The sequence below is a fragment of the Procambarus clarkii genome, chromosome 1 (assembly GCF_040958095.1).
Source record: "Procambarus clarkii isolate CNS0578487 chromosome 1, FALCON_Pclarkii_2.0, whole genome shotgun sequence".
Classification (NCBI taxonomy): domain Eukaryota; kingdom Metazoa; phylum Arthropoda; class Malacostraca; order Decapoda; family Cambaridae; genus Procambarus; species Procambarus clarkii.
The window spans coordinates 36,836,097-36,848,838 of NC_091150.1; the positions used below are offsets into that span (position 1 = coordinate 36,836,097).

A 12,742-nucleotide genomic window follows, 5' to 3' on the forward strand; every position below is an offset into this window, starting at 1 on the left:
CCACTTCACTATAACTTATATGAACGTCATTCCGTCGTGAAAACCAATGCCCTCCCGACCTCTCCATCAAGATAACCTCTGACCACTTCAAGATAATTTACGATCCGATCATTTCTTCAAGATATCATATTTGCCCCGATAACTTCAAGATAATATGTGGTCCCGATCACTTCTTATATAGATAACACATACTCATCAGAGAGCAAACAATTTCAAACTTGTCAAACCTAACAAAACTAAACCTAAGCTAACCTCCCCTAACTAACTTTGTCAAGCGACGTTGCAGAACATACATGTGGAAGCTCTTGCTCAGGATGAGTAACAGACCTATGGAGAAGCCTACAGTAAAGTCGTCCATGCAACGACAGCACTGCAGGTGTGTCTGACAGTCTGGGAAACTTAGCCTGGCAGACGGGAGGTCCTTACACCGGCCTCCGCCTTCCTGTCCCAACGGCTTCGGGGCTTAACGGCTCACTGTCTTCACGTTTTACTGTTCAAAAAGCTTCCTGTCTCAAAGGCTTCCTGTCCCAACAGGTTCCTGTCCACAAAGACCCTTGAAGCTACACACAAAATCAATGAATACTGGAATCAGCCGACGGGAAAACTTACCCTCTCCCGGACCAAACTGGGGTAGTCGACCATATGGTTGTCGTCGACGTAGTTGTGGTGGTAGTCGAAGTGCTGGTGGTCGTGGTCGGGGGCGGCCATGGCGGCTTCGAAGGCAGCAGCGGCGGCTTGGGTCTCCATGTCCCAGCGATGCTGCTGTTGCTGCCGCGCCTTCTTCACCTTGTCCCGTTGCATGTCCGAGCGCGAGGCGTAGTTGACCAGCGCGAACTCCAGCAGCGCCCCGAAGACGAAGGTGAGGCACACGCCCGTCCACACGTCGATGGCCTGTGGTACGCAGAGCACGCAAGAGTCACAAGGAGACCTATTGACCCCCATGCCAGGCATCGTTTATTTATTTATTTATTGGTTCAGCTAAATCTGACTCATGTACTTGTGCAGCCAATCGCACTCTTGAATTTATTCAACCATCCATTCATCCATTCTCTCTCTCTCACTGTCCCAACCTTGGTGTAGGAGACGGGAGGGAGAGACTGGTTGATGCCAGCGTTCTGAGTAGACATAGTGAGCAAGGTGGTGACCCCGAGGGCGACCCGGGCGGGCACAGCGTACTGGTCCAGCCAGAAGGACACCCAGGAGACGATCACCAGCATACAGCAGGGGATGTAGTACTGGATCAGGTAGTAGGAGAACTCCCTCTTGAAGATCAGGTTCACCTTCAGGCAGCTGTACTCCCCTGTAGGAGTGGGTGCACGAGGGATGAGGGAGAAGGAGGGATTGCCAGCCAGTTTACCAGACTGGCGGTCTGATTGTCTCACAACAGAGTATCTCACACGTCACGTTATCAAGTCATTAAACAGTCAACAGTTAAAGAGATCTGATAAATTAGAACAACAATTACAGTTGGTTTTTTTAATATTAGTTTAAGTCAATATAAACTCACTTTTTATATAAATTATACAAAACAATTTAGAATAAAAATATTAAAGACTTTTTTAGGTATGAATTTTTTAAATTAACAAAGTGTCATGAGGTGCAATGGATCATTCTGAATATAGAAGGTTAAACGAGTAGAGATTTTGTTTACTTTTCTGGTCTTGACTTCCTACATACCCTATGTTGTGAGGTAAGCTTCCCCCACCACCCCCATGTTGTGAGGCAAGCCACCACCCCTATGTTGTGAGGCAAGCTTCCCCCCACCACCCCCATGTTGTGAGGCAAGCCACCACCCCTATGTTGTGAGGCAAGCTTCCCCCACCACCCCTATGTTGTGAGGTAAGTTTCCCCCACACACCCCCATGTTGTGAGGCAAGCCAGCCATACCCGTGTTAGTTTTACTGTTGCAGTACTCGGTGACGAAGTGCTCCAAGGTGAACCGCGGCAGGTGTAGGTTCTTGGTCACCTGGATGGGTTCCTTGCTCTCCCAGTGAAAGACCAGGTCTTCTGTCGTCCAGCCGTCTGTCGGAGAGACAGAGAACAGTCATTACGTGGGAGACAGAAAGTCCAAGTTTAGAACATACCTCCTGGAGAGTTAGCCCAACCACTTAGGCTGGACGGTAGAGCGAAGGTCTCGCTTCATGTAGGTCTGCATTCAATCCTCGACCGTCAAAGTGGTTGGACACCATTCCTTACCCCCAGTCCCATCCCAAATCCTTATCCTGCCAAGTGCAATATAGTCGTAAGGGCTTGACACTCTCTCCTGATAGTTTCCTTCCCTTTCCCTGGTGAGTGAGTCCAAGTGTCTTAGAACATACATTAGACGATAGATAAAAATCCGACGTTGATAGATGGACGTAGACGTGAGAGAATTGTCCGGAAATTCAAGATCAGATGCTGAGTAAGACTGGACTTTGACGATGAGTCCAAAAGATCGAAATTTCTCGGATAATGTTTTGATTTGGCCATGAAAAAAAAGGTCACAAATGTCAAGGTCAATAGTCACATTTGGTTGAACATATTATATAAATACAAAGTTAACAGTTGCACTTGATTTGACCTAAAAGCAAATTCAAGAACTCGAAATCTAAAGGTAGACTTTGATTGACCGCAGGAGATAACTCCACGAGCCTGTGGGCATTCTGTCGATACCCGCCGGCTCCTCATGCTCGGCTGTCATCCCTGCCACAGTACCGTTAATGCTCCAGGTCCTCAACTAGCCCAGCCACACTGTGATCCTGGACCTGAAGTACTCCCCACACTATACCCCTCCGTGGCCAACTAATAATCACTACACAGTAATTCCGAATTCAGTTGTCGATACTTAAGTGTCGATCATTGAATACCGCAATGAAAGATACGTACACGCATGCACGCGCGCCACACATACCTGCTCCACTCCCACCTACCACAGGAGGACCTGGGTTGTCTGTACCAGTCCAGCCGAGTCCCCATCACACCCCCGAGCAACCGCCACCGGGGCGTCACCAGACTCCTCCACACCCACAATCACCTCAGGGAGAGGAGAGGACACCGTTGACACCATCACGCCATCTTCACCACACTCAACCGCAGATGGAACAGATTCGACACATCACGTTCTTCTGTAGTCACATCGTCTGTCGCGTCCTGTATGGCATCTTCACAACTGTCAACGTCCTTCTTCACCCTCCGATGGTTTTGCGCGCCTTGACGCCCGCTCATCAGGGGCGGAGCCGACGCACACCTGACGTAAACTACGACTCTGACGCCATCTTCGCCACGAAGGCTTGGGAAGGGCCACCACCGCCACCCACCTGCGGCGGGACCTCTACATTTATCACCACCTGCTACATCGTCACACACACTCAGGGGTCTTCCTGGCATCTGGCGCCGGCCACCACATCCACCGCAGCTCTAGCCATTCCGTCACTCCCAGAACGGAAGCCAGCGCCATCCTGCACTCTAGGAACATCACTATCGCCACCGTCCGACTGGGACACCTTACCACCCACCCGCAATGGAAGGAACTCCGCGTCTCGGAAGATATTCACTCAGTCAGCCAGGTCAACAGTACATCCGGCGGCCAAATGGCCAGGACATCCACATTTATAACCCGTACGAGCTGCCCCGTGTAGAGGAAACGTACTCTAAATCCCACCAGCATCAAATAAGAAGGGCGTCCTGTTTAATGACCGTCTTGATGGTCAAGGGGGCCATGCAGTAGACCCTTCGCTTTGCCAAAGGAATACTTCTTCTGACGAATACCTTCCACTTTACCACACCGGTCCAGGACACGAAGGGTGAGGTTATCCGACACTTAAAAAAGCGCGTCATTCGCTACTACGAACGAAAACGTCTGGCTCATGTCAACCACACAGACTGAGTGACGGCCATTCTGCAGTTGTGTCACTTTTTCCTCGTAACGGACCAGAAACTTCCGGAAGATCGTAACAGACACCGTCATCACAGCACGGTCCTCTTGAAGCACTTGAAAACCTATCAGATCCTCACTGCTTACTCCCAAAACGTAGCACTTAAAGTAACAAAATCTATCTTGCACGAAAATCTAAAACCAGCTGACGCAGTCCGTCTCAGCGGGGGCGAAGACGGCCCCCATACCGCCATGCAGGGCCACACCGGCGGCGGTGACGAACACCAGGCCCCGGGGGAAGCAGCAGGTCACCAGCTGTAAACATTAGGCCAACATGGGACCAGAGAAGTCACACATGCATGTCCGTCCCCTACCGCGGCCAACCACGGTCTCCTTCTTGAATTGTGTAACTAGCTCATTATGACTGTAACTTGCTGAGCTTTATGAATTTTGGGGTTCAGTCCCTCAGCTCATTATGTGCCTCTGTAACCCGTTCCACTACTCCCCACAAGATGGGTATGGGGTACATAATAAATGAATTAAACTGTAATTGTGCTGTTGTTTATTGACGGCCATCGACAATCGAGGCAGCATTTTGTGATGTCACTTTGTCTCCGCCTGAACAGCCTATTGCCAATACGTAAAATTACCATACGTTATAGCGCTTACATAAATGGTCAATAATCTCTTAAGTATATACAAAAGTACAGCCATCTTCCCTTTTCTCTAATCAACATATATTAATTGTTATTAATTTCTCTTCACTATATTCCCTTCGATAGCAATGTGAATTATATAAACCGGTGAGTGGTGTTTCGACCAATGAGACTCGTCGTTACAAAGCCCCTATTCATTCATAACCTAGCCACAATACTACTATAACAACAAAAGCGATGTTGCCATTTTGCACTTTCCAACAAACTTGGGGCTAAAGGAAAACTTTTCCTAGACTGCACTAACTCTCATAATCCTGAAGTAGAGCAAAGTGAGCGGCGCTTCACCAGCCCAATTAACATGATGGAAGATTTAAGAATACATTCAATACTGTATCAGCCAGGCCCATAGGGTCATGCAACAGCACGTATTCACTAAGAATATCCTAACAATAACCTGCAGCAACATCTCACTGCCATGAGATTTGGAGTATTTAGAAGTGAGCACACACAATGCAGCAGGAAGTTTGTTACTTCCGGTGAGTGACGGTCAGTGACAGGGGGGAACGGAACTAGGTATAAGAATCCCAAATGAAATTAGGGAAATCAGTTCTGACCAGCGGTTCTCAGTGCCTTTGATCTTAACTCAGACTGGGAGAGAATTGCCTTTCATGGCCCAAGTTAATTTGCCCAGACCAGTCGATGGCAGAGTATCACAGTAATTACTAACAGTTAAAGGTTATATATATATATATATATATATATATATATATATATATATATATATATATATATATATATATATATATATATATATATATATATAATATATATATATATATATATATATATATTTATATATATATATATATATATATATATATATATATATATATATATATATATATATATATATATATAATATATATATATATATATAATGGAAGGGAGTACCACCTCTAGTTGGAAGAAGGGGGACCCATAGCCTCGGAGGAAACCACGCATAACGCATTAGAGGGAATGTTTAGATCCCCTCCAATACAGTTTCTGTGTGCTTTTCTCCTACCACCCCCTTCCTTTTTTATTTTTTGTGCTTTATTATGCATTTGATGGTTACAAGATATACATGGGTTGAAACAAAAATAATAATGCAAAAAGGTTCTTAAAGGTTATGGATCTCTTGAAAAACACAACAATGGGAAACATTGATGAATGACACAGACGGGTTCGATCATTGTTGCAAGTCAAACACTTCTTCGAATTCCTCTGAAGTTGGACTAGTGCCCAAGACGCAACAGGCATTTCCCCTCTGAATCGCAACACTGAGGCGCTGGAACAAGAAACTTTTTGCTCTCTGGTCTTTTGTAGCGCTGATCAATTTGTCCCCCAATTCCTTCAGGAACTTCAATGCACATTTTCCCCACGAACCGAGGGTCTCCGAGCCGATCGGAACAAAGCTGTAGCAGTGTGCTAGACCTCTGTATTTAATAATTTTCTGCGATTCCCTGAAAGAAGCAGCACCACCGCTTTCACGTGTGCTGTAGTGGAGGTAGGTACTGGCCAGTGTGGCAGCGCACGTGTAGTCCCATACCACTTGCTTACCATCCTTCCAAGGTAGCAAGGTGACCCCATCAGGGCGCTTCTGAGGGTCGTTAGGTCTGGATAAGTGTGGTTCTCTTTGTGCCGGGCAGCGGGCTGTGGCGAGGCTCCTCTTGATGATGTCGTTGACTTCTTCATGTCTTGCGATTTTACCCTGTGATTTACGACATACCAGACCATGACGACCATATTGGTCTGCCATCGCAGTTCCGCAGATGCACCTATGTTCGGTGAGGATCGGGGCGGCAAGGCGAAGGGCAACTCCAATGCGGAGAGCGTCATGACTGAGGCGAGTTCCCAGGGCTGCATTGGGCACAGCAAATAAAAAATCCCCGGCGTGGGGTGCTGTTACCGCTAGGAGGCGGGCTTTGTTTTCAGCATCAGCGTTGTCAATCATTGCTGTGACAGTCTTTTCCATTATGGGGCTATCCCAGTGGGCCTGCTTGTGGTCTTTTGGGACTTGTGGTCGGGGTTGAGGGTGTGCAATGGTGTCCCACTGTCTGGCTGCTTCGATGAACGTTTGATCATGAGTTCCCGCTGTCTCTCTCATACGCTCTGGTAGGATCTGCCCTACCAATTCGTTGGCTGCTGTACATGAGGATAAGAATGCTGGAAGTGCTACCTCAGTTGCCTTTCGTATGCCCGTCCCTCCAAATCTCACTGGTAGTGTTGCTTGGTCCCACTGACTGTCATCTAAATCTAGGTTGAGCGCCTTCCTGAATATTGACCTGAGGAGCTCATCATATTGATTTAGAAGTGGGTTGCCAAAAGTTGGTGCACACCTTAAGAAGTATGTTAGCCTGGGCAAGGTAAGGCACTTTGTGAGAAGTGGCCCAGAGGTGCTCCGAGTAGTGTGCTGTCGGTAGGTTTAACGACTGAGGCTTCTGGTAGAACTGATTTCACTGCTCTGATGATTACTTCACTAGATGCAATAATTTCGCACTTGGAGGGGTTAAGAATATATATATATATATATATATATATATATATATATATATATATATATATATATATATATATATATATATATATATATATATATATATATATATTAATATATATATATATATTAATATATATATATATATAATATATATATATATATATATAATATATATATATATATAATGAATATATATATATATATATATATATATATATATATATATATATATATATATATATATATATATATATATATATATATATATATATATATATATATATATATATATATATATATAAGCGGAGTTCTACCCACCTCAAGACTCCGCTCCAATATAGAAGCATCAAGTAATATGGACCAATAGGCTTTCTACAAACACTTCTATTCAATACCCATTGTTTCGTGTTCTGTCTTGTGTTGATGAAATTAATACCCTATTAATGCCACCTCTTGTTCTGTCTTGTGTTGATGAAATTAATACCCTATTAATGCCACCTCACCCCATCCACCTCACTCAAATGTAGATATAAAATCGGAGATGCGTAAGTTCTATTCAGTTGTGTATTTGTAAACTAAAGTCTTTGAAAATGTAATAAGTTTTACGAAACGCGCTCGTGTCGCGTCAGACTAGAAATAAAAATGAATTTTGGAGAATTGATTTTTGATTTACCTCCAACAGTGAAAAGAAATGTACGAAAGATTGAGAAAATTCGTGTTAGAATTATTAATCTTACTTTTTCGGTCATATTTAATAATATATATATATATATATATATATATATATATATATATATATATATATATATATATATATATATATATATATATATATATATATATATATATATATGTCGTACCTAGTAGCCAGAACGCACTTCTGGGCCTACTATTTAAGGCCCGATTTGCCTAATAAGCCAAGTTTTCCTGAATTAATATATTTTCTCTAATTTTTTTCTTATGAAATGATAAAGCTACCCATTTCATTATGTATGAGGTCAATTTTTTTTTATTGGAATTAAAATTAACGTAGATATATGACCGAACCTAACCAACCCTACCTAACCTAACCTAACCTATCTCTATAGGTTAGGTTAGGTTAGGTAGCCGAAAAAGTTAGGTTAGGTTAGGTTAGGTAGGTTAGGTAGTCGAAAAACAATTAATTCATGAAAACTTGGCTTATTAGGCAAATCGGGCCTTGCATAGTAGGCAGAGAAGTGCGTTCTGGCTACTAGGTACGACATATATATATATATTGATCTTAACTCAGTGATCATTGTTGTGATCATTGTTGCATATATATATATATATATATATATATATATATATATATATATATATATATATATATATATATATATATATATGTCGTACCTAGTAGCCAGAACTCACTTTTTGGCCTACTATTCAAGGCCCGATTTGCCTAATAAGCCAAGTTTTCATGAATTAATTGTTTTTCGACTACCTAACCTACCTAACCTAACCTAACCTAACTTTTTCGGCTACCTAACCAAACCTAACCTATAAAGATAGGTTAGGTTAGGTTAGGTAGGGTTGGTTAGGTTCGGTCATATATCTACGTTAATTTTAACTCCAATAAAAAAAATTGACCTCATACATAATGAAATGGGTAGCTTTATCATTTCATAAGAAAAAAATTAGAAAAAATATATTAATTCAGGAAAACTTGGCTTATTAGGCAAATCGGGCCTTGAATAGTAGGCCAAAAAGTGAGTTCTGGCTACTAGGTACGACATATATATATATATATATATATATATATATATATATATATATATATATATATATATATATATATATATATATATATATATATATATATATATATATATATATATAAAATAGGGAAGGGAGTACCACTGACTGGAAGAAGGGGGACCCATAGCTTCGGAGGAAACCACGCATAACGCATTAGAAGTAATGTTTGGATCACCTCCAATACAGTTTTTGTGTGCTTTTTTCCTACCACCTCCTTCCCTTTTTTTGTGCTTTATTATGCCCATTTTTTATTTCTCGCCGGCGCCGGGAATCGAACCCGGGCCACAGGATTACGTGCCCAGCATGCTATCCACACGGCCACCGGCACCCTACAATATGTACTCACCTAATTGTGCTTGCGGGGGTTGAGCTTTAGCTCTTTGGTCGGATGTGTGCACGTGGGTGTGTGTGAGTGTGTGCGCGCGTGTGTGCATAAATCACAACGAAATTAACATGTGATGAATAATGTGAAAATGTACTCCACGAGACGTTACTTGAGCACTTTCATGTTAATCAACACATCATCAAAAGCATAATCAATGAAATTGATTAGGCAGAAAAAACGGAAAATACACGTGAGGTAAAAAAGAAACTGTCTTGGTAATATTGGTTCATGCACATCAGAACAGCAGCAAACTGCGAAAAGCTTAATGACATCCCTAATGGGATAGGTGCATATTAATCATCTTTCAAATATATGCTTTTAATTGATTAAAAATGGATGCAAATTGTTCAAATCATTACTAATGTTCATTTGCATGACTTTGTAACTTGTATTAAAGCCGATTCAATAATATTTATATTACAAATATTTTTACAATTCGTTATTGAAGAAAACCTCTTCCAATCAATTTGGTGAGAATTTTCTGACATGAATTGTGTTTTTTTTTTAACATTGTGACTCCCTACAGTAAAGATCTAACTACTAACATAACATCAACTTAGCTGTCTACAGTGACAGTAGTCATATCCAGTGGCCACTAGAAAACTGTTGATTTCTGATAGTGGAAAGAAATCACTAGTGGACTGTATCTATTCTTTGTGTTCCCTAGGTGGCTCAGTTTCAGGGTGATCCAACAGGAAATGTATTGATTTCATTTACCTGACGGATGAAAATTGAGGGGAATTTTCAAAGCGTGCTGTCCACTCAGCCACCAGCGCCCTTTTTAATACGGCGGAGGAGTATTGTTTACTGTGTGTGAGGGAGTGTAGCATCGGTGTGATTACACACTCCTGTCGCTGTTTATGGCAAGACACACACTTAAAACACTTCAAATGGAGTGTCTTGTATTTTATGCACATTTATGTGCAGTTTACACCACCATTCAGGTCCACGGGTTTAAAACAGCTGGTATTAAACAGCTTGTACATCCGAGGTGTGTTGTAGGGGATTTAGGGGCGACGACGATTGTGGGATCGGATGCGCCCCGGTGTACCCGTTAAGGGTGAATCGCGAAGCCAGGAAAGGTGAAACGCCAAGCCAAAACAAGTGACGCCAATCACTAGAAACTAATATGACATACGCCAAATAAACGCACAGTCAGGCAGATGATTGGGGAGTCCCAGGAGTCCCTCAGGGTGACAAGTACCGGCCCCGCCCCACACAGAGAACACCAGGTAGCAAAACCAAAACTCGGCCCCCAACTAAAACGCAAAAAGTCATCCAGTGTCCTCCGGCGGAGCAGAAGGCGGCCGCCCACCATGGCTGAGGGCACACCAGGAGCCCACCAAGACCCGCCAACCCCCGGCACCTCTCGGCCAAGCCGGCCCCCAAACATCGTCACCCCACCGGGAGAACCAGCCAGAACACGTCAAAAAAAATCTATCAATAATCCCGTGACCCAAGGTGATATGTGCGCCAGGCGTCGTACAACCGGACCGTTGAATAGGGATGCCAAACGGCAGTAGCAAAGCCAAAACGCGAAAACAGGACGTGATCCGACGGCTCCCAGGCGGAGGAGGTATCCAGACGTCCGCTCGGCGTCAAGGGTGAACCAGGAGTCCCCATGAGGTGGAGGAGTATTGTTTACTAAGTGTCAGCGTCTGGACACTCATGCGATCCACCCCAAGGCGAGTTATAGTTACTCTGTCTGTTTGAAGGATCTATTTATACTATCATTAACCAAACATATTTGGTTAAGCAATCATTTATTTTGGAGCATTACCATGATGTGCTTACAGCTATTGGATGTAATTACATATCCTAGTATGGATCCATTAACAATGTTCCCTGGAATGGTGTTCACAAAATGGTCCAAATATGCTGACTTGACACACTTTCTGTCTTGGGAGAACTTGGTTTGTTCTATAAATAGCCATGCCTGGTCCAGATGCTTTCATGAACCAAGTTACTCAGACATGTTATGCTATAATTTTAGTGGAAATTTTCCACATAAATAAATAGACCGTTAGATATTTGTAGATTTATCAAAATATTTATGCCGCGAAATTCGAAATTTCTTGTTAAATCAATATAGAATGTATGGTACTTTGAAAAGGATAAAGTCATCACTACGAGGGCTGTTTCTAACTAATAATTTTTAAATTGTTTTTCATAATTAAACACCACACGTATACCACATTTTTTTATGGCTTGGACAATATTTTCGAATGCAGAAAAATATGGTAAGCATAACAAAATTTTTAACCAATTTTTCAGTGCTGAATTTGTCAAATAACGTAAGCTTATCTTCGCTATGACAAGCTTCCGAAAAGCTAAACTGGTTAGCCAAACTTGAATCCAACAGAAACAATATTTTCAAACTCTTCATCTAAGAACTCAGGACTAACTCTTAAATACATAAGAGTCAGTCCTCAAGACGATGAGCTCTTAGATACATAAAGTGAAGAATGTATTGTTTAACATTGTCTTAAATATTTAGCCCTTTCTCCTGACATGTACAAATTACCATGACTAACAGAGTAAACAAACCGTTGAAAATTTAACAGGGTTCTATGTTTCATAAACAGATTAATCTGTTCAACACTCCTCCTCCTCCTCCTCCCTCTCGGCAAGATCCCCTATTTAGAAACAAGCACTACAAGGAGAGCACACTCCCACACCCACTGCTGTTGACATCTCATCCAAAGGAACTTTAAGGTTGAGTGAGCCCATACGTGATCATCCAATTAAATCCGATCAACCTTTCCCTAACGAGATGCTGGATATTAATCAACATCTGATACAAGATAAATGCTAAAATTCTAATTTAAACAGTTTTTCGAACCGTAAAGTTAATAATAATAACAAAAATAATAATATAGGATAAAAATCCACACTTGTGTATTTGTGAAATTTATGTAAAGAATTTACACCAAGACTCTTGCACTCTCCTGAGTACTTTGTCAAGTCCTGTGCCAAGTGCCAAGTGAGTGGTGAGGATGAGACTTATATCTCTACGCATGTGATAAACCTGAAATTGAGTTAGATTCCAATTTCTGCAATAACAGCCGCAATACCTCAAGAAAATAGGGAAGGCAGAAGAGTAGTTGCTGACACTCGAAGACCAGAAAGCACGAGTATAAAGAGCTATGACATGTTTAGAACCGAGAATTATACATACGGGAAGCATAAAACATCCACTAGACAGTGTGATACTGTAATAGCCAGAATTAGGCTGGGATATCGCTATCTATGGTAGGTGGCTGCTGGTAATGAGTCCCGCAATGGTGAACATTCCAATTGTAAACTATGTTAACAAGAGCTGGGACATTCTCTCCAACACTATATCTGTGATTGCCCTGTTCCCAGTGATTTCAGACCAAATGGCATGATGTACTTAGAGCTCTGTAATTATTTCATACACTCAGGAATATTGGAAGATATTCTTGCGCATACACAGATTTTGCTAGTGGAGGCTAATAGATCAGCCTTACATTTCACGTTCTCTCCTGATTCCATGTATGACTGGCTGT

The 12,742-nt window shown here is 42.2% G+C and overlaps 1 protein-coding gene across 1 annotated transcript in view; it reads right to left on the minus strand.

Annotated features, from left to right (window-relative positions):
* LOC123768862 (glutamate-gated chloride channel) overlaps positions 1 to 12,742 on the minus strand; it is a 183,858-nt gene that overhangs the window by 5,008 nt on the left and 166,108 nt on the right. The window contains exons 10-12 of the mRNA XM_045759679.2: positions 1,888 to 2,022; positions 1,071 to 1,300; positions 610 to 891 (exon numbers count right to left, since the gene is read on the minus strand). Coding sequence (XP_045615635.1) covers positions 610 to 891; positions 1,071 to 1,300; positions 1,888 to 2,022 — 647 coding nt within the window. The remainder of the gene's footprint in view (positions 1 to 609; positions 892 to 1,070; positions 1,301 to 1,887; positions 2,023 to 12,742) is intronic.